This window comes from Dioscorea cayenensis, chromosome 1 (assembly GCF_009730915.1).
Source record: "Dioscorea cayenensis subsp. rotundata cultivar TDr96_F1 chromosome 1, TDr96_F1_v2_PseudoChromosome.rev07_lg8_w22 25.fasta, whole genome shotgun sequence".
Taxonomy (NCBI): domain Eukaryota; kingdom Viridiplantae; phylum Streptophyta; class Magnoliopsida; order Dioscoreales; family Dioscoreaceae; genus Dioscorea; species Dioscorea cayenensis.
In genome coordinates, this window is record NC_052471.1 from 677,871 (window position 1) to 698,459 (window position 20,589).

The 20,589-nt window shown below is 33.4% G+C and overlaps 2 protein-coding genes across 2 annotated transcripts; both read left to right on the forward strand.

The window, feature by feature from the left end:
• The first annotated feature begins 8,192 nt into the window (after nucleotides 1-8,192).
• On the forward strand, nucleotides 8,193-9,578 carry LOC120263568 (probable aquaporin TIP-type RB7-5A). The gene is made up of 3 exons (XM_039271559.1): nucleotides 8,193-8,415; nucleotides 8,752-9,002; nucleotides 9,128-9,578. The coding sequence occupies exons 1-3, from the start codon at nucleotides 8,289-8,291 to the stop codon at nucleotides 9,494-9,496; spliced, it is 747 nt and encodes a 248-aa protein (XP_039127493.1). The 5' UTR covers nucleotides 8,193-8,288; the 3' UTR covers nucleotides 9,497-9,578.
• A 6,933-nt stretch (nucleotides 9,579-16,511) lies between these two features.
• Nucleotides 16,512-19,944, forward strand: LOC120260950 (leucine-rich repeat receptor-like protein kinase TDR). Its single transcript, XM_039268551.1, has 2 exons — nucleotides 16,512-19,241; nucleotides 19,326-19,944. The coding sequence occupies exons 1-2, from the start codon at nucleotides 16,553-16,555 to the stop codon at nucleotides 19,754-19,756; spliced, it is 3,120 nt and encodes a 1,039-aa protein (XP_039124485.1). The 5' UTR covers nucleotides 16,512-16,552; the 3' UTR covers nucleotides 19,757-19,944.
• The last annotated feature ends 645 nt before the right edge of the window (nucleotides 19,945-20,589 follow it).

Consider the following 20,589-nt stretch of genomic DNA (forward strand, 5'->3'; position numbering starts at 1 on the left):
TAAGTTAACTCATTTTAGATAAAACCAATTCCGACAAATATCTCAGCCATGATCCTGATCACAGTACACTACTCAGCTCTTTGTCTCAAATGTCAAAACCTACTATCAGTCCTCAATCCCAATATGCAACTTAGGTTTTAACCCGATTGGAGACTCTAAATACTTCTATTGGGCCATTAACTTTATGTCTAATCACTATTAAACCTCTGAGTCTAGACATGACTTCTAAACTTAGGCTCAGATCACAACCCGTGATCTCTACCAACCAGGGATATCTCAACCTACAGCTCTGATACCAAAAGATGTCACACCCACCCCTTCTACCGAGGTAAATGTGGCACCCATCGCTTAAAAATTCCCTTTTAACTCGAAACCCGACACTCTGCTTTTAAAACAAAAATCGGACTCTACAAATCACAATTTACAATTTCACACCAACTACGGGTTCAAATACATAAATACCATGAATACAATAACTCAAATTATGCAGTACAACCGCTACAAGATCACAACAACCATAAGTAGAAAGAAAGGAAGGGGACCCACTGCAATCCCCGGATTCAACCCCCGACTAGCTCTATACTCAATCAGCAATCTAGGGTCCTCGCCTCCTGCATTACAGAGACATTCAGTTGGTCGATGAGTGGCTTAATAATTTCAAATACTTAAATACGATGATATATAAAAATATATAAATACCAACTCGCTCAAATAATTTTTCCAAAAATACTGTAATTCTAGCAAAAATACAATCTTTTAAAAGAATTTTTCGAAACATAAATTCAACATAAATCAACATCAATTTGATTTTCTCAGAAAACACAAATTTCAGTGAGAGACCCGCCTCATCACAATTCAAAAAAATAACATAACTCTCAAATTCAAAAATACAAAGAATACCCAACACTCACCCAAAGATAACATGGTTCAGAAAACTCTCTAAACCTTCGCGTGGCGCGGCTAGGGTTCGGAGCCGTCGAGAACTCATGTCCCTGATCGCTGACCCATCCAGTTCGGCCGTCGGTGACCCCGACTACTCGATGAATATCCGATCGTGGCTCTACACTCCCACCCGAACCGCCCTCGTAGTAATCAATACCCGAGTCCACCACGCCACCTCTAAAGGTCGGCCCGTGGGGACCCACTATCGCAGAGTCGGGCCCTTAGCCCGTCACCATCAAAACCAACAAGTAAATACAGCAATAATACCATCTGTATAAATCATAACACAGGATCCTTTTCCAGGACAAGTATTCACATCACGGAAATAACCATTATTTTCCACAAAGCCAATGCCAAAAGTATAACAATGCATAATGCCAGTAAAGCCCAGATCCACGATACCATTCCTATACCATGAATGAAAACCAATTCTACTAACAATGCCGATAAAACATCTTTAATATGCTCACATGGTTTCGCAAATCACTCCAAATCAAAGCATATATACCCATCAAAAATAAATACAAGAATTGAATAATTAAATCACATATACATGTATTTTTACTATTCACAAATACGTATAATTATACAAAACTGATGTATCAATACGGTTATCATGGCACATCGTAGGAAAATAAATATAAGTATATTTCGACCTTATACGCAATTAAACATGATAAAATGAAATACTTAAACATTTATTTCCAAAATACTAGCCATTAAACAATTATTTCAAAATAATGATAATAATTTATTTATTTAAAATAATAGCCACTACCAACTCACCCGGTGTCCTTGGGTTCCTCACTAGACCCTGAACTCCCTCCCAAGATCGAACAACGCCAATGTAATAATATAACAAAATAAATACTACATTTAAACTCAAAAATAAAAATACAAAAAAATAATAATAGACTTCTATTGCTCCACTCACTCCAATCGGTTCAAACCTCGACTGCAGATAATCAAATTGGTCTCCAATCGCACTTAAGCCAACTCAAATTGGGCTGAGACCATTCTGAACCAACCTCAATTCCATTGAACCAAACTCAAATTCACTGAACCAAACTCAATTTCACTGAACCAGCCTTGAACCAACTCAATTCTTATACAAAAATCCATTGAACCAACTTGGTTCAGTCCAAAAAATCCTTAACCCAAATCAATTGAACCAAACCCAAACCATCTCAACTTGATTTGATCAAACCCAACTCAACAAAACCAATTCAACTCAACCAATTCCAATCTAACCATCATCATTAACACCTTATTAATCATCATCAACTTAATTAATCAAAACTAAACCCTAATCTCGTGCTACGATGAATTGCTACGATAGAATCCCAGCAAACTTCTCCACCAATCCAAGCAATTTCATCACCAATATGAGGGCTTTTTAACACAAAAAAATAATTTCACAACAACACTCTCATCAACTCCATCATAATTTCCTCAAAAACAAATTCATTATTTCCTCCAAAATCACCCAAAAATACATACATCTAAACATACACAAACATTAAACAAAAACAACACCAAAGAAGACTCTTACCAAGTAAGACCACTCCCGATGAACTCCCTCCCATGATCTCCAAATCTTTCTCCTTAAAAACCTCTAATTTCTCCCATTTCTTCATTTTTAACTCTCGGGCATCTGTAGCAAAATGGTGGAAAGAAGATTTGAACAACATAAGCTTTCTAGATTTTTTTCTCAATTAACTCTTCAGCCGAAATTCACTATTAGTCCCTGAAAACATAATTTCTTACAAAAACAGTCCCTGAAAAAAACTCCCAAATGGTCCTTGAATTATGAAATAGTATTCTCAAAAGGTCCTTTCAAATTATCCAATGATCCCTGGATTATAAAAACAACATTTCAAAAAAAGATCCCTTCCATCTTACCTTTCAGTCCTCGGTTTCCATAAACATTTCATGTCCATCCTTTTCATTTATTCTTTAACCCAAAATCTTTTAAAAACTTTTACACTTAGGTCCTTATTCTTTTCACTTGGGGTTTCTCAACAAGATTAATCTGTAGAAAAATCTTACTACCACTATAGTAATACCCTGAGTATATTTTCTAACAGTTATCCACAGGTTCAGGGTATTACAAAAGAGATGGAAGAATTGTGATGATATTAGTCAATAAATAAACCATGCATATCTTTTGCTAAATTTATCTATCTTTCTAATTATATATATTTAAAATAAAAATAATTACTTATCATTATATTTATTGGTTTTATTAAAGTTTATTATCTTAAATTTATTTGACCTGCGGTGAAAAACTAGCGATTTGACTAATATAATTTTTTGAATTAAAAAAAATTAAAAATCTTCTACACGATCTCATAACCTGCCACTGATCCTATTGGGAGTACGGGGGTGTGGATTTGTTTACAAAACTTAAATAATCTGACTACACGTAATAAGTAGTAGAGTATTCAGATCATATTTCAAATTAAATCCAAATAATCTAAATTTATAAGTGATATAGGAATTATTTAAATATATTTTGAAGTTTTATTTTGATGAAATTATTTTGGAAAAATTAGTTATACCATCGTTGTTATCAAATTTTAATAATGAAATCATCTTCTCTTCTTCTTTCTATGGTTTTTTTCCGATTTTAATTTTTTTTCATGTTAAATTTGTATGTGCTTGTTTTATTTAATTGTTTTTATTATCATTGAATATTTCTTTAAGATTTGTTTCTTTTAATTCTAAACCTTAAAACTAAAATTTTTAGAATTTTAATATATTCTGAAAATAAAGACCAATAGGTTAGATTGATAGTGAGAATGGCCAAAAGCAAAAATCAAGGTAGATAACTAAAAATCAAAAATTGGATAGATGGAAACAAATGAGATCATGCTTCACTATTTGCAATACTGAAGAAAGAGACATCTCATTGAAACTATCCAAAAGACTTCATAACTAAATCTAGAAAACCATTTTGGAGTTACCATATATAATTATCTAAAATGAAAAACTTCTCATCATGATTCCTTTGATTATTTTCCAACCTTTTCTTACACTCAAACACAACAATACATAAAGTTCCTTTATTTTTTTTTAATACATCTCTACTTTAAATAAAATTATAAAGATTATAATATATGAGAAGCATTTATATATACGTACATACAGACAATAAATTGTGTTTGAATGAACTAGTGTGAAATTTTTTTAAATGCAATAACATGCATGAAAATATTTAGAAACGAAAGAAAAAAAAATCCAAATAAACATATTCAATTAAGTTTTTTAAAATTTCACTATGTAAAATGTATTTACCATAGATAAAACATAGAGTGAATGTAAATTGTAATATTGTATATTAAAAAAGGGGGAAAAATCTAATGATTACCAAAAGAAGCTAGACAAGGAGCACGAGAAGAAAATAAACAAAAGTGTGTAAGTGTTTGGTAAACAAGAAAAGGGAATAAGTTTGGAGAAGAGAGAGACATCTCAAAGGTAGAACAATACAAATATAGAGACATCTCAAAGGTAGAACAATACAAATATATATAAATATATATATATATATATATTGTGATGATAAGCTTCAAGGGAAGGACGAAGCAACATGGGGCTACCAACTTATTAATTATTATTTTTCTGAAACCTTTATGACTTTTCCTTATCAACAACTTCTTCTCTCATTCTTTCATCAAATATTTCACCACATTTATTAGATAAATAAATAATTAAAATAAATGCTATTTATTATTTTCTTAATTGGCTATGTTTGGATTAAAAAAATAAAATTACTTGAAAAAAATGGAGAATAAGCTGTTTATATATTTTTTTTCCTAAGTATTTTTTAAAGCATACAAAAAATGAATAATAAATCCAATCCATAATTTAACTTAGAGTTGTTTACAATTTGATAAGAATCTAAACATGTTTGCACAAAGTTATCATAATTTAAATATTTATAAAAATAATCAATTAGTTAGGACTTCGGAGAGAACAATAAATTCAGTCCACCAAAACATGCTTGCAGTGGCCCTATATATTAAAAAGAAAAGAAAAAAAACACACACACATTCCATAAGACAAATATATATATATATAAAAAAGTAATAACATGAAAAATAAAAAGAAAGAAATAAGGATAATAAGAAAGGAGATGAGGCCATGCAAGGCAGAGACATAAGGCTTTTAAGCATGCATGCAGCCTTTCTCAAGGATATATATATATATATCATTTCAATATGTTTATAGATTACAAATTTAAAAACATTGATCGATACAGTCTTATTGTATCTGAATATTCCCGGTTGATGTTTCTTATATATAAATATAAATATATTGACAAAATGACAAACACCATCAAATATATATATAGTTATATAAATACACTAGTTATGATAGTTTAATGACCCTTATGAATTTATCATATTAGACGAATAAACACTTTGAGGAATAATGACTTGTCACATACATTTCAGATGGAATATTATGGATTATAATCCTATTTACATAGTACCTTATTTTTTTTAATGAGATACCACTATGCTACAGTATTTCCATAGTGCTAGATGTCTTCTACAATATTATACAGTGTTTGTATAGTGCTCTATATATTCTATAGTACTATATGATATTTTTCATAAAGTTGTATAATATTTGTATAGTATTTATACAGTATTTATTTATTTGAATGATACAACTGGTAGCCCAGTGGTTCTCAATGTCTTCTTCTTATTGTACTAAATAAAAGCAATAAAAAACTTACAATTTCTATACATATATATATTCTTCAAATAATTCATAATAATAATAATAATAATAATTGTGTGTTTAATTTGTTCCCTTATTTTATTTTTAATGATGATTTTGATGTGGCAAACATATCTCTTCAATCATTTTACTTGCACATTTTAATTAAATCACATAGATTAAGAAAGTTGATTAGAATTAATTTGTAATCTAAAATTTATAAAAAATATATTAACTTTTTAAAATTATTTTTTTAAAAAATATGGTTTTAAAAGATGAATGTAATTTATTAAAAATTATAGAAATACATTAAATACAAAAGATAAATTTAGAAAAATAATATTTAATCCTTCATAAATAAATACATGAAAACATGATATGGCATATGTTCATATTTAGTAATGTGAATATTATGTAAATCCTCACTTTTAAAAATAACATATTAAAACAATTGTGATGTAGTGCATTGTTGCCTCATTATCATGTCCAGAAAAATACTATAAAAAAATTAGAGAACTTTTTTTCTAAGAAATGAAAATTAAAAAATATATAATTATTGAATGGAGGAAAAAAAAAAAGTTAGTTTGGCGCATCATAATCCGAAGGCCGTCTTCGCCTTCTTGGCCCATCTCTGTTTATAAGTTTACACACAAATGCATACATAAATACCCCTATATATTGAAGTAATTACACCTACACATATTTGCAAAATTTGTAAGTATATATATATATATATTATGGGGTATGTGAAATATATATAAATATATGTTATAAAAGAAGTAATGATAAAAATGTATTAATATAAGCATAGATTATTTATACACTAATAACACTTAATTCATGAGTTAATTATAAACAACCCATATTTTTAAGCGATCTTTACTTTGATTTTAATTTTTAGGAATTACAACTTTAAATCAACTTAGGTGAATTTTCTATAAAAATTAGATCTCTTTTACTTCTATCACTTAAACTAGCTCATTGATATTACTAGGAATTTTTAAACCAATCTGGATGAATTACTGCAAGTTTTCTAAGAAATAAACCTCTCCTATTCTTTAGACCAAAGATGGTCAGTAACAGTGTTTTTTAGTAAACCTCTAAGTTTAATAAATAAAATGCCATTAATTAGCAAATATAAAGGCAAATATGCTGTATAATTCCATTGATAGGGTACAAATAAATCCAAAGAATAATTAAATTTTTGAAAGATAGGATTCCTAAGTTCCTAACCTACAAAGAAGGCAATAAGACAAGGTTCAGGCCTTCATGTGCACCATGTCTGTATTATGAGAGGGGCCCAATGTACTATCCAACTAAGCCAAGCCAGCTAATCAAAGCATAAAAAAAGCTGAGGCGTCCAAACCTCCACGTCACCTTTTCATTTAATACCATCTTCTTAATCTTAATTATATATATCACTCCTCTAATTAGCTTCATTAATGAATTCACTCTACCCAATCACTCATCTAATGCCCTTTTTGAAAATATAAGTACCTAATGCTGCCTATTCATAAATATATAATAAAATTAGTTTGTAACCAACAACCTAGTGGTCTGGTAGTATTTGGGTCTTCACCCTCATGTGTGCAGACCTTATCTTCACTTGCTCCATCAAAATTTGTGCACGACCCGACACCCCTATTTTTTTTAATGGCCTAAACATAGTAAAATTCAACTTGCCATTATTTTTAATTAAGCTTGAGCCCTAGCCAAGCTTTGTTCAATTGTCATGCTTGAGTTTGACTTTAAAAAAAATATATAAAAATCTTTAGCTCCGTCAGTTTAACTACAGTAATATAAATATAGTAATAATTTGTGAATTGCTATAATAATAAACAAGCTATTCACAAGCCTTAACAAGTTCAACTTAGTGGTGTTTAATATTTACATGTTAATTTATTTTACAAGCTTAGAAATTAAACTTAAAAATAGTTTGTTTGTTTAACTAATTAATAAATGAGTTGAGTTGAGTTGAGCTTTTAAGTTTGAATCAACACATTAATTTGTTTACCACCCTAACTTAAACTTCTATAAAACATAGGGCTGAACCGGGCCGGGCCGGGCTAAGTCAGAGTGATAGCCCGATCTAAACTATTAACACCCTATAAACTCACGGACTCTTTTAACATATCCTAAGTGGCAATACCACCTTCACAAAAACTATTGAAAATGTACCTTATATTAAAAAAGGTACAACGTTGAGGCATGAAAACAAGGGCTAGCTGGATGAAGTAATCACTAATCACATGCACAACCACTAGAAGGAACAAGAAGAAGAATTGAGAGAAGGAAAGGAAAACATGGGGCGGTTGGCCGGCTTTCAATTGAAAGTGACCAATCAAAATTATGTTAAAAAGAGTTTGGAGCCACTCATTAATTATTAATAATAATATAAACAAAAACAAAAGTCTTAAATAAGTTACTTAATTTAAATAAACTCTCTCATTATTGAGCTTTCACTATGGCCCTTGGTCGGTGCTGTCCATGACTCTATAGTCCTATAAAACACTCCTTGTAGGACTCTTTTCAAAGAGACAAGAAGAAGCAAAAGAGTTTTATTTCAGTCTAGTGTTTATTAAGTAAGAGAGAAGAAGAAGAAGAAGAAGAAGAAGAAGATGGTGAAGTTGGCATTTGGAAGCTTGGGTGACTCATTTAGTGTTGGATCACTCAAATCATACTTAGCCGAATTTATTGCCACACTTCTCTTTGTATTTGCCGGTGTTGGCTCTGCCATTGCTTACAGTGAGTTTCTCACATTTATTCTTATTTTTTCCCCCTAATTAAAACACATTAAAAATCACAACAAAATTAGACATTATAAAAACTGTCAAGTTTTCTATTTGTCTGTTGTTGTTTTTCTCATATTATTTGTAGTCGCCTTCTTCTATTTGTTTATTTGTTTAGTTCGTTGTATGTTATTTATTTATTTTTTTATAAAAGATAAATAAACTACTTCAAATTTAAACTTCACTGTATTATTATAATCACTCTTTTAAATTTTTATAATTTATTTATTTTATTAAAAAAATAGGTATTAATTTATTTAACATTCACAATAATTTTGTGATAATAAAACAGGTAAACTAACAGCTGATGCGGCCTTAGACCCACCTGGTTTAGTAGCCGTGGCCATAGCACACGCACTCGCATTATTCGTCGGTGTAGCAATAGCCGCAAATATTTCCGGTGGTCATCTAAACCCGGCCGTCACATTCGGTCTAGCCATCGGCGGTAACATCACTATCATCACCGGAATATTCTACTGGATAGCCCAATTGCTCGGTTCAACCGTAGCATGTTTACTACTTAAATTCGTCACACATGCTAAGGTAAATCTTTTATTTAATTATTAATACATATAAGGTTATTTCCGCAAAAAAAAATAGGATAGATTTAAAATTAAAAGAAGAAAAGGGACTAATGTGAAAAAAAAAATCTCAATCAATGGCGGCAGACGGTGCCGACGCACGGCGTGGCGGCGGGGATGAGCGAGATCGAAGGAGCAGTGATGGAGATCATCATCACCTTCGCCCTCGTCTACACCGTTTACGCCACCGCCGCTGATCCGAAGAAGGGATCTCTTGGGACCATTGCGCCGATCGCGATCGGATTCATCGTCGGCGCTAATATCCTCGCCGCCGGCCCCTTTAGTGGCGGATCTATGAACCCAGCTCGATCTTTTGGCCCGGCGGTGGTCGGCGGTGATTTCTCCGGCCATTGGGTTTATTGGGTGGGGCCTCTCATCGGCGGTGGCCTCGCCGGACTTGTTTATGGAGATATTTTTATTGGATGTTATCAACCAGTCCCTGCTGAATATCCTTGAGGTCCTTGAGGGAGTTTTTTCTAAATTTGTTGTTTGGTTTGGGGTTTTGGTGAATTATGTTTTCAGTGTCTCTTGTCTTTGCTTGTATCTCAAGTTGTAATAAAAAGTAATTTAATAAGTAGTGTTTGTGCTCCATGAGAGTTTTTAATTATTATTATTATTTTGATGAAAATTATGATGAAAGTAATAATATATATTAGGATGGTGCCCGCATGTTAAAAATTAATTGTTCAGCCCACACACCATCGGGAATTGTATTACATGTGTTTTTCATAATAAGCTCAATTACTGCCAGGCTATGAACCATTGACTGTTACTATTATTTTATTATATATATATAATAATTTTTTATAACTAATTTGACATGATTCATTTAACTGGAAAAGTGAATTTTTAGTAAAATTTTTCATTTTGGTAAATGAGCGAAAGCAACTCATCTGTACCATTATGTATATATATATACAGTAAAGTCTTAAATAATTATTTTAAAAATAAATAATAATTTATTTTTTACTTTTTTAGTGAAAATTATAAAATATTCTTTGACAACAATCATATTTCTTATTCAGAAAATTAAAAAAAATGATTTCTCAAATACATTATGTGCTTCTTTAAATGAAAAACCAAACGAGACAGATGCTAAATTAATCAAGTTTGATTATCAATAAATAAATAAATAATATTTAAGTATGAATGGATTGGGCTGCCATGGGCTTCTAATTTGCTTTTAATATTTGGAAAAAATTATATGTGATATAAAAAAAATAATAGTAATAATTAATTATTTAATGGTGAATTATTATTTTATTGGTGTTATTTGTGTCACTATCTATGTGAGCATTCCTAAAAGTTCTTTTATATTCTTTTGAGCTTCACTTTCATTTGATGGGACTGTTCCTAATGTAACTAATCTTGAAAAATTAGACTTGGGCTCTAAGCCCATGCTTGTAATTGATTGGATATTAAGGAGTATTATAAATTTATAATAGAGAAATTAAAATGAAATATTAAATCAAGATAATATAAATAAAGTTCTATTGCTTGTTAATGATTAAAAACCTTATTCTAATACTTTAAGTATAGTCCTTAATACCAAAACTAATCATTTTTAATCATAATAATCAAGCAATGATCTTGGGATCATCTTTTTAATGATTTCCTTTTTGTTCCAAAAGTCTAGTGTGGCAAATAATGAAAGTTCAACACTTACATCCATGGCTTTTACCAAATTATTATATAACATTTTAATCAAATCAATATTTTTTATTATATAATTTTTTTATGAGTTATGAATTAAAAAATCAGTCAGGACAAAATATCAAAAAACCTTATAAGAGATTGATCTATTTCATAGGTTTAATTTTGTTATGTAAAAATTCAAACTCAAAACCATTCGTTCAAACTATTCAAATACATACCTCTTGGATTAACTTGGTTAGGAAATTAATACCCATAAAAATAAACATAATTAGGGAAGTGAAACATAAAACATAAGAAAGGGGGGACAATGGAAAGACAAAAAGATGAAAAAGTGTTGGCATGGGAATGGGGGGCATGGTTTTGTGTGCATTGATAAAGATGTTGTTCTCCATGCCAATATGCCAATAACTTGAATGAATGAATGAATGAATGAATGAAAGATAGAAAGAAAGAAAGAAAGAATAGCACAAGAAGGAGCAGCAGCGGCAGGCGTGATAACAAAAAAGAAGACAATGATGAACAATGGCCATCATTTTCCATATGTTTTTCCCACTTTCTAAAGTTACCAACTAATGATAAGCACCTACATAAAATTAATATTTAAATGTAAACACAAGCATGCACACATCCAAAACTTCAATATATATATATATATATCATACATACATTAATACATATCTATAAAGTCATGAATTATTTGAAAAAAAAAATCATGAGATTTGATCCTATAATTTTTTTTATATAAATATGGACAAGTAATTTACTAGGAATAAACATAAGCCCGAAGTTGAGTTTTACAACTAATGTGTTCTTATTTTGCATGAGTTAGAATTTAAATATGTCTCTTCAAATGGTTGTTGATTAATTATGTATATTTAAATTGTGAGAAAAATAAAATACTAACTTTCTTGTTATGTTAATGGCATGATTATGATAAATTATGAGATCTATGATGGAAGAAGCAAAAGGATGCAAGTCTATAAGCTAGAGCATGTTACTCACCATTATCCTCATTGGGAGTGCCATGAGTAATGGCCCTTCCAAAAACAATGTAATGCATAATGATTCAAACTAGTTTGATTTTAAATTATGTATATAACTATGGTTTAAAAGTTTTATAGTTCTTTTTAATCAATTCTCATAAATATAAGAATATTATCAACCCATAACATAACAATGTACATTATATATAATCAAACTCACATCACACATAATATATATATATAGTTTATTGTGTGTTTGAACTTTGAATGTCTGTATAAACGTAACAAATAAAAGTGGAAAGATGGGAATAGGAAGGAAATGGCAGAGAAGAGGCAGGCTTCTAAAAGTGAAAATTTTGGTCACTATTTGTCATGAAGATGTTGGACTATGTGGTCATCATTTGCACTGATTAACTTGTTACTTTGCTTCTTATCCAAGTGACTCTCTCTCTCTCACTCTTTCTTATTGATTCTTCTTCTCCCACTACTTCACTTCTTCATCACTTATAATTGGAATCATTCTCTTTTATATTCCTATTATTTCAATCTCTCATCATTACATTACTATGTCACCCTCGCTTAACTTAATAAAAAACAAATATAAATTTTACTCATATATATATATATATAGACCGATAATCTAGGGACGTACTTAGATTTCAAATTTAAGGACGTCTATAGTAGCTGTCGGATGATAATCCAACGGTTATGATCATCATAAATAGTGCAAAATGCGTTCTATAATGTCATACAGTAATTATGAATAGTGAAAAATGTATATAATATTTATATAAACAAACAACTGTTGGATAGTAATTAAACGGCTATAAAAAAAACATTCTTAGAGAATATTAATCTGGCGGTATCTTTAGATTACCATTTCCCTATATATATATATATATTATGAAAACAATAGATTGTGAAAGTGTAATATATAAATAAGTAAAAACAATATAGACCCACATAAAAGGGCTAGAAGAATCAACTCAAGAGTCATTCTTGCACAGAATCATATGGACAAAGTCCTCTTTGATATTTGTTTTTTCTTTGCTTTCATCATTTTAATGATTTAGAATTTATTATTAAAAAAATCAGATATTGGGAATGGAGAATAATTTGTGATGATTCGAAGTGACAATTTGAAATTGCATGCATGGGTAAATTTTGAAAAAATTTTGTCAGTGGATTTGATTCATTTGTATTCATGTCACCTAACACCACCAAATTAAAGTTATGATATTTTTATTATTTTTTTATTTATAACAAATAACAATTTCAGTTAATTGTTACATTCAGTAGAATGAAATTGATGGTACTCTAAAAAAAAAAAAAAAAATTCAAATCATTAATAACTTTCAAACTTTTAATCATAATACATGACTATAATTTTTTTAATGACAACCATTTATTCCTACAATAGTCAGTAGCCCTTTTTAACAAAACGAAACTCGATCTATAAAATTTTTTATATTAATAAAATTCATGAGCTCGACAGATAAAATTCACTCATTAGGTGACATAAAAAAAAGATTATAAATATATTTTGCACACATAAAATAGTTCAAATTAAAAAAACTCATTTAGTAACATGTTGATTACATGGATTTTTTTTATATATATATTTTTTATTTTAACTAATTCACATAAATTAAAGAAAAATCAATTAAAGTTAATTAATAATTTAAAATTTAAATTTTTTTTTTAAAATATGATCTAATAACATATGTAATTAAAATATGAGGAAGCTTAATTTTAACCTAAATAAAAAATAATCTGTTAATTAATTAGTATATAATAATTGAGATAATTATATGACTAAAATCGAAGAAAACTCTATTAATTAAGTTAAATAAAAAAATTAAAAATATAAATTAAAAATAATCGGCATAAGACTGAAGAGTAGTACTAGTAGTAGTAGTAGACTAGTAGTAACAAGTAACAACCAAACAAACACATAACAAGTTAAAAAAAGAAAAGAACGTGGCAAAGCTGACGTCATCGAAGGTCTCGCGCGTGGCATTTTCCACCATGCATGTAGGCCCCACACAACTTCAATATATATATATATAAATCTCTCACGCGTCAGTCACGTGCTCCATCCTGAATAGCTCCAAAACTAAATCCCAAATAAATAAATAAATAAATAAATAAATAAGAAAAAAAAAAAGAAGAAATATTCTTCAGATGTGCCGCAGGTTCTGATGGGGATTAAGGAGACCAACCCCACCAGTGGTCCCCACAAGCTGCTCTCACAACCCATGATCCCATTATTTTTTTTTTTATTTTATTTTTGTAAAGCGAAAGCTCCAACCAGAGCGCAGTGAGAGCAAAGCAACATTGTTCCGCAATCATAACATACCCCACCAGCAACATCACCCTAGTTTTTTTTTTCTTACCGTTTTGTCCTTCTTTTTATACTTTCCCTTGATTCACATAAAATTATGTTTTTTTAAGATGATCATTCGGTTAAACAAAATTAAAATCAAGTCATTATTTTGATTCAAATTAAAATTTGGATCTCAAAACTAAAAAAAATCACGGTTTAGTGCCGTATCAAAAAATTTATCTACCCTTAATCCTAGTAACTCCAGTGCATGTTTTTCTAGTAATTTTCTTCTAAACATGAGGGTATTCTCATAATCTCCCCACCCACAACTACCCCGTCAGTCACTTGACACTGTGTAATCTGCATTGAAACAGTGTGTGAATTACCAAAATTACCCTTGATGGGTTGGCTTCAACTTTATATATATAGATATATATACAGACACAAAATTATTGTATAATTTTGATTGTCTGAAAACACAAAAAGAAAAGCAGGAGTTGCTACAAATGTGTGTGTGTGTGTGTGTGTAGAGGAACAACTAAACAAAGTGGTAGAAAGTACAGACAGTAGAAGTTTGATGAGTTTATAGAAACATGAGAGGACTTGACATTGAGAAGCCAAATAGCATTCTTCCTTTTCTTCTTTTTGTGTGAGTTGTTTGAAAGCTGAAACCAAAGCAGTGAGTGATCTACCAATGTCAAGCTGTGATAAACAAAACTTTGACTCTTTATATTTGTCTTGGTTTTCTTTTTCACTTTGAATGGTTGGACTTGCTTATTCATATTTAACACTTACATTACATTACATTAATTATTATGTTGTATTGTTATAATTTCCCTTCAATTCTTCAAACAAATAAATAAAAAAAATGTAAAATGACCCATATTTAATAATGCTCGACATTTTTCCCAATTTCTCAATGTATTAGTTGTCGTATTTTTACCATATATTTCCATAAAGCGTAATCTTTAAAGCTCAAACATTTTGATAGCTCTCTATAAAATATGTCCGATAAAGATGTAAAGTTTGTAGTATTTGTCTTTAATTTATTTTTTATTTTAATTATATAAACACTTAAAAAGCAACCAAATTACAAGATTTTATTTAACATATAATAAAAAAATATTAACTAATATCTTTGATTTTTTTTGGGAAGTTTATAAAGAACCACAACACATATCATAAACTATATCTTATTTAAGTTTATAATCATTCTAAAAAACATCAAAATCTGATCAAATAAATCATGTATACAACTTAATTTATATTCCAAAAAAGGTTGTAACATGAAAGACAAGGAGGAATTATAAGCTCAATCCCCAATCAGGGAAACATGTTAGAAATAGCCAATGATACACATAATTAGCCAAAACAGAACAAAAGGGACACCAATTAAAGCCATTGAATTTAATGAGTATAAATCCCAATTTGGGTCCACTGCCACGTTACTAGTAATAAATATCAATCAAGTCATATTACTTATTAAATTCATTGTTTCAGGTTCAGGAGAGAATGTTTGGCTCTTTGTTCTTTCCCGTGCAAAACACTGGGCCCCACCCTATCCTAATCATCTCTATCGGATCCTTCAACAAATTCGGGTCGTGCATTCCAAACCCGCTTTCTTGGATCCGATTACCTTTTTTTTTTTTTAAAAAAAAAGAAATAAAAATAAAAATAAAAATAAATCAATAACTAGACACTGAAAGAAACGAAGGAAAACGAAATCATTACGTCTCGCCACGCCAATTGCTTGGAATCAACTTTACTACGGGACCCACTTTCTTGAGGATGGAGTGTTATTTATTTATTTATTTATTTATTTTGAGAAAAAATGTTGAATTTTTAATTTTGAATAATAATTAAATTGTTGAAAGTTTGAAGATGGTCTCCTTTGACATGACTTTCGTCTTCAATCAGAGACATAAAGCCAGCTACGTTTATTTTCCCAATAATAAATTACATTTTATGTGATTTTTTGTTTTTGAAGACATTTTATCAAAGTACTTAACATCATAATTTTTCACAAATTCAAAATTCATACATAGCCTAGTGAATATTACAAATCAGTACAATATGCAGGTTAAATCCATACACCGAAGTACTAACAGTATTGAAGCACATGCATTACTGTTAATATATTGTTCCACACATAAATATTGTTTATTAGATAACTTAGATTCATATAAATCTACTTGAGGAGTAGCATATTTTTTTTAAAAAAAATTTTAAAATTATATATGACATGACACATGGCTATTATAATTGATATATTTCTATACCTGTTTGTCCATTAAGCACGTTTATTACTCTTAATAAAAAAAAATTCATAATTTTTTTACTCAATTTCTTTAAACTAATAATACCATATATTGTAAAAATCCAAAAAAAAAAAAAAGTACATCCATTACACTGCCAAGCACGCACTCTCACAAAATAAAATAAATAAATAAAATAAATAAATAAAGCTCAGTATTCCAGTGAAGTAATCATCACCATTTATCCCTTATATCCCACCTCCACCTTCAACCTCCTTCTCCACCTCCATCAATGGCGGCCACTACCACCACCATCCATTCCCTCCTCTTCCTCACCGCCATTGCTCTCCTCCTCCCTCTCTCCTCTCCTCTCCCTCCCCCACTCCAATCCCTCCTCTCCCTCAAAGCCTCCCTCTCTGACCCTCTCTCCACCTTTTCCTCCTGGTCTTTACCTTCCAATCTCTCCTCCCCCTCGCCATGGTGCTCCTTCTCCGGCGTCACCTGCGACCCTATCACCTCCGCCGTCACTTCCATTGACCTTTCCTCTCGTAACCTCTCCGGCCATCTCCCTTCCTCTTCTCTCCTCCTCCTTTCTCCCTCCCTCTCCCACCTCAACCTCAGTTCTAACTCTTTCTCCGGCCCTCTCCCCCAATCCATCCTCCTCCTTCGCCATCTCCTCACTCTCGACATCAGCCATAATGACTTCAACTCCTCCTTCCCTTCCGGTCTCTCCGACCTCCGTCACCTCACCGTCTTCTCCGCTTATAGCAATAGCTTCACCGGCCCTCTCCCTTCCGGCTTCTCCAATCTATCTAATCTCCAGCATCTCAACCTCGGCGGCAGCTTCTTCTCCGGCCCAATCCCTGATGATATCGCCTCTCTTGCCTCCCTCCAGTTTCTCCATCTGGCCGGGAATTTGCTCTCTGGTGAGCTTCCTTCTGGCCTTGGTTCCTTGCATTCTCTCCGACATCTTGAGATTGGTTACAACTCGTTCAATGGCGGCATTCCGGCGGATGTCGGAGCATTGAGGAGTCTCCGATATCTTGATATCTCGTCGGCGAATCTCTCAGGTGAGATCCCCAGTGAGCTCGGGAACCTCACTAGGCTTGAATCCTTGTTTCTCTTCAAGAATGCTCTCTCCGGTCGCATTCCAGAGAGCTTCTCCGGGATCAGGGCATTGAAGGTTTTCGATCTTTCTGATAACGAGCTCGCCGGGCCGATTCCTGCCGGTGTTGCATCTTTTGAGAATCTCACGCTGCTTAGTCTCATGAACAATAAGCTTTCCGGCGAGATTCCGGTGGGGATTGGTGAGCTTCCGGATCTCCAGGCTCTGCTCCTGTGGAACAATTCGTTGACTGGAGGCTTGCCGCCGAAGCTTGGGCTAAATGGGAAGCTCGAGAGGCTCGACGTCTCTTCGAACTCGCTTTCCGGGCCGATCCCGGCTGGGGTTTGCACTGGGAATCGTCTCGTTCGGCTGATTCTGTTCTCCAACTCATTCGACTCAGAGCTTCCGAGTGGACTCGCGAGGTGCCAGTCACTATGGCGGATTCGCATTGAAACTAACCGGTTCTCCGGCGAGATTCCCGCCGGATTCGGCCTTCTTCCCAACCTAACGTACATGGACCTCAGCCAGAACAACTTCTCCGGCAGCATCCCGCCGGATTTAGGAGCCGCGCCACGGCTAGAGTTCCTCAACGTCTCCAAAAACCCACTGAGAAGTGTTCTCCCGGAGACGATCTGGGGTGCGCCGGATCTCCAGATTTTCTCGGCAAGTTCGTGCGGGCTCATCGGGGAGATCCCCAGCTTCGGCCCCGGTTGCCGGAATCTCTACAAGGTCGAGCTCGCCGGAAACCAGCTCAATGGAAGCATTCCAATGGACATCGGTCGCTGCTCCAAACTCCTCAACCTGAATCTCAATCATAACCGGCTGGTCGGAATAATCCCGCCGGAGCTCTCCACCTTGCCGTCGATCACCGACATTGATCTCTCCCACAACGAGCTAGTTGGCCCCATCCCTCCAAGCTTCGATAACAGCAGCACTCTCGAGAACCTCAACGTCTCCTTCAACAGTCTCTCCGGTGAAGTCCCCACCGCCGGCACCATCCTCAAGAACCTCCATCGGTCCTCCTTCTCCGGCAATGAAGCTCTCTGCGGCGAGCCCGTCCGAAAACCATGCGCTTCAGAGTCATGGCGGCGGGCAGAAGAGCCAGAGACCACCACCAAAGGATCAGCTGGAGCAACATTCGTCTGGATAGCCGCCGGGGCCGTAGGCGCCGGCCTTGTTGTCCTCTTCGTCGGTGCACGGTGGACACGAAGCCAAGAGGAAGACGAATGGCCTGGGCCATGGAAGCTCACCGCATTCCAACGTCTCAACTTCACAGCAAATGACGTAGCCGAGTCCATTGCCATCACTGACCAGATCATCGGAATGGGCTCCACCGGCACCGTGTACCGCGCTGACATGCCATCCGGCGACATCATCGCTGTGAAAAAGCTTTGGGGTAGAAGCAAAGACGAGAAGCCATCAGTGTCGCGCCGAAGCCGTGCCGCAGTCGCAGCTGCCGCGGCCACATTAGCAGAGGTTCAAGTTCTCGGCTCAGTACGCCACCGGAACATTGTTCGTCTTCTTGGATGCTGCAGCAACTATGAATCCACATTGCTGCTCTACGAGTTCATGCCTAATGGTAGTCTCGAAGATCTTCTTCATCGTCCATCTGGAATTAATGCCAAAGATGGGACTAAGCTTGCCGGAGACTGGCTGACTCGATACCGGATTGCTCTTGGAGTTGCTCAAGGTGTTTGTTATTTGCATCATGACTCTGATCCAGTTATACTTCACCGTGACTTGAAACCAAGCAACATTCTTCTTGATGAAAGAATGGAGCCACGGGTGGCTGATTTTGGTGTGGCTAAACTCATTCACACTGATGCCAAGCATACAATGTCAGTTGTTGCCGGTTCTTATGGCTACATTGCTCCTGGTGAGTGTTTTTATAAACATTTATCTTTATGTCATATAATGTGAGCATATGTTTGATTGAGTACTTGATTTCAATATGATGCAGAATACGCCTACACATTGCAAGTGGATGAGAAAAGTGATATTTATAGTTTTGGAGTTGTGTTGATGGAGATTGTGAGCGGGAAAAGAACGGTGGAGGCAGAGTTTGGAGAAGGAATTAGTATTGTTGAGTGGGTGAGAGGGAAGGTGAGCAAAGGGGATGTTGCAGCTGTGATGGAGGTGCTTGATAAGAAAATTGGAGCAGATTGCAAACAAGTGAGGGAGGAGATGTTGCTTGTTCTTCGGATTGCTTTGCTTTGTACTAGTAAGAATCCGGTTGATCGGCCGTCGATGAGAGATGTGCTGTCTATGCTTAGAGAAGCCCGGCCGAACCGGAAGGTGGTTGCGACCGGGGAGGAGGAGGGTGGTTGTGGTGGTTGTGGTGGTGGTGGTGGTTTTCAGGGTATGCACCAGTTTGTGGCTAACAACACTTAGATATGTTTGTTGATGTGTTTATAGAGGTTTTTTTTTTTCCCACTAATTTGGTTGTTTTTTTTATTTGATTTTGGCTTTCTTTTCTTCTTTGTTTGCTTGCATGAGCGGAGATTTAGTTGGTCTTATTTGGCTTGGGATTGTACAAGTGGGACCTAATATAAGTTTGCTTTTTTTTGTTGTTTTGTTTTCTAGAAGATCATCAGATTAAGTTTGAATATATAAAGTATCATGTCTAATATGAACTACTAATCAATATTTAATCACATCATATGACAACATTTGATAGAAATGAAAAGAAACAAAGGGTCCCCTGCAACAAATCTTTGCCATTACTTTTCTTGATTGTGAAATATAAAGAGAAGTACCATTGTATTTGGATGAACTACCTACCGAAATCACCTGTTAAGAGCTAGCCATGACACACATGGAGGATTAGCTTGCAGATAAATAAATATATTAAACCAATACCGCGCTTTGTATAATAATATATATAATTTTAAATTTTTTAATAAAATGGGTAAACAACTATTTATACTTATTCATTGAGGGTTGAGGAAAGGGATTCAAACTTCGCATAAGACTTCCGTAAATTTATAGCTTAATAATATATATAAAAATCAAAGCTAGTTGTCCGAACATGTTTATGAGAAAAATAAAATATATAAAAATAAATTTAAATAATATTTAAATAAATTAACAAATTCATTATGATATAAGCCAAAGACAGGTATGCACTAGTATTTAATAAACTCTTAAGGATAAACTGTCATGATACACCTGTGAACTCTCTTGTGATACAACCTTAAAAAAAATAATGCACAAGTCTTCTACAG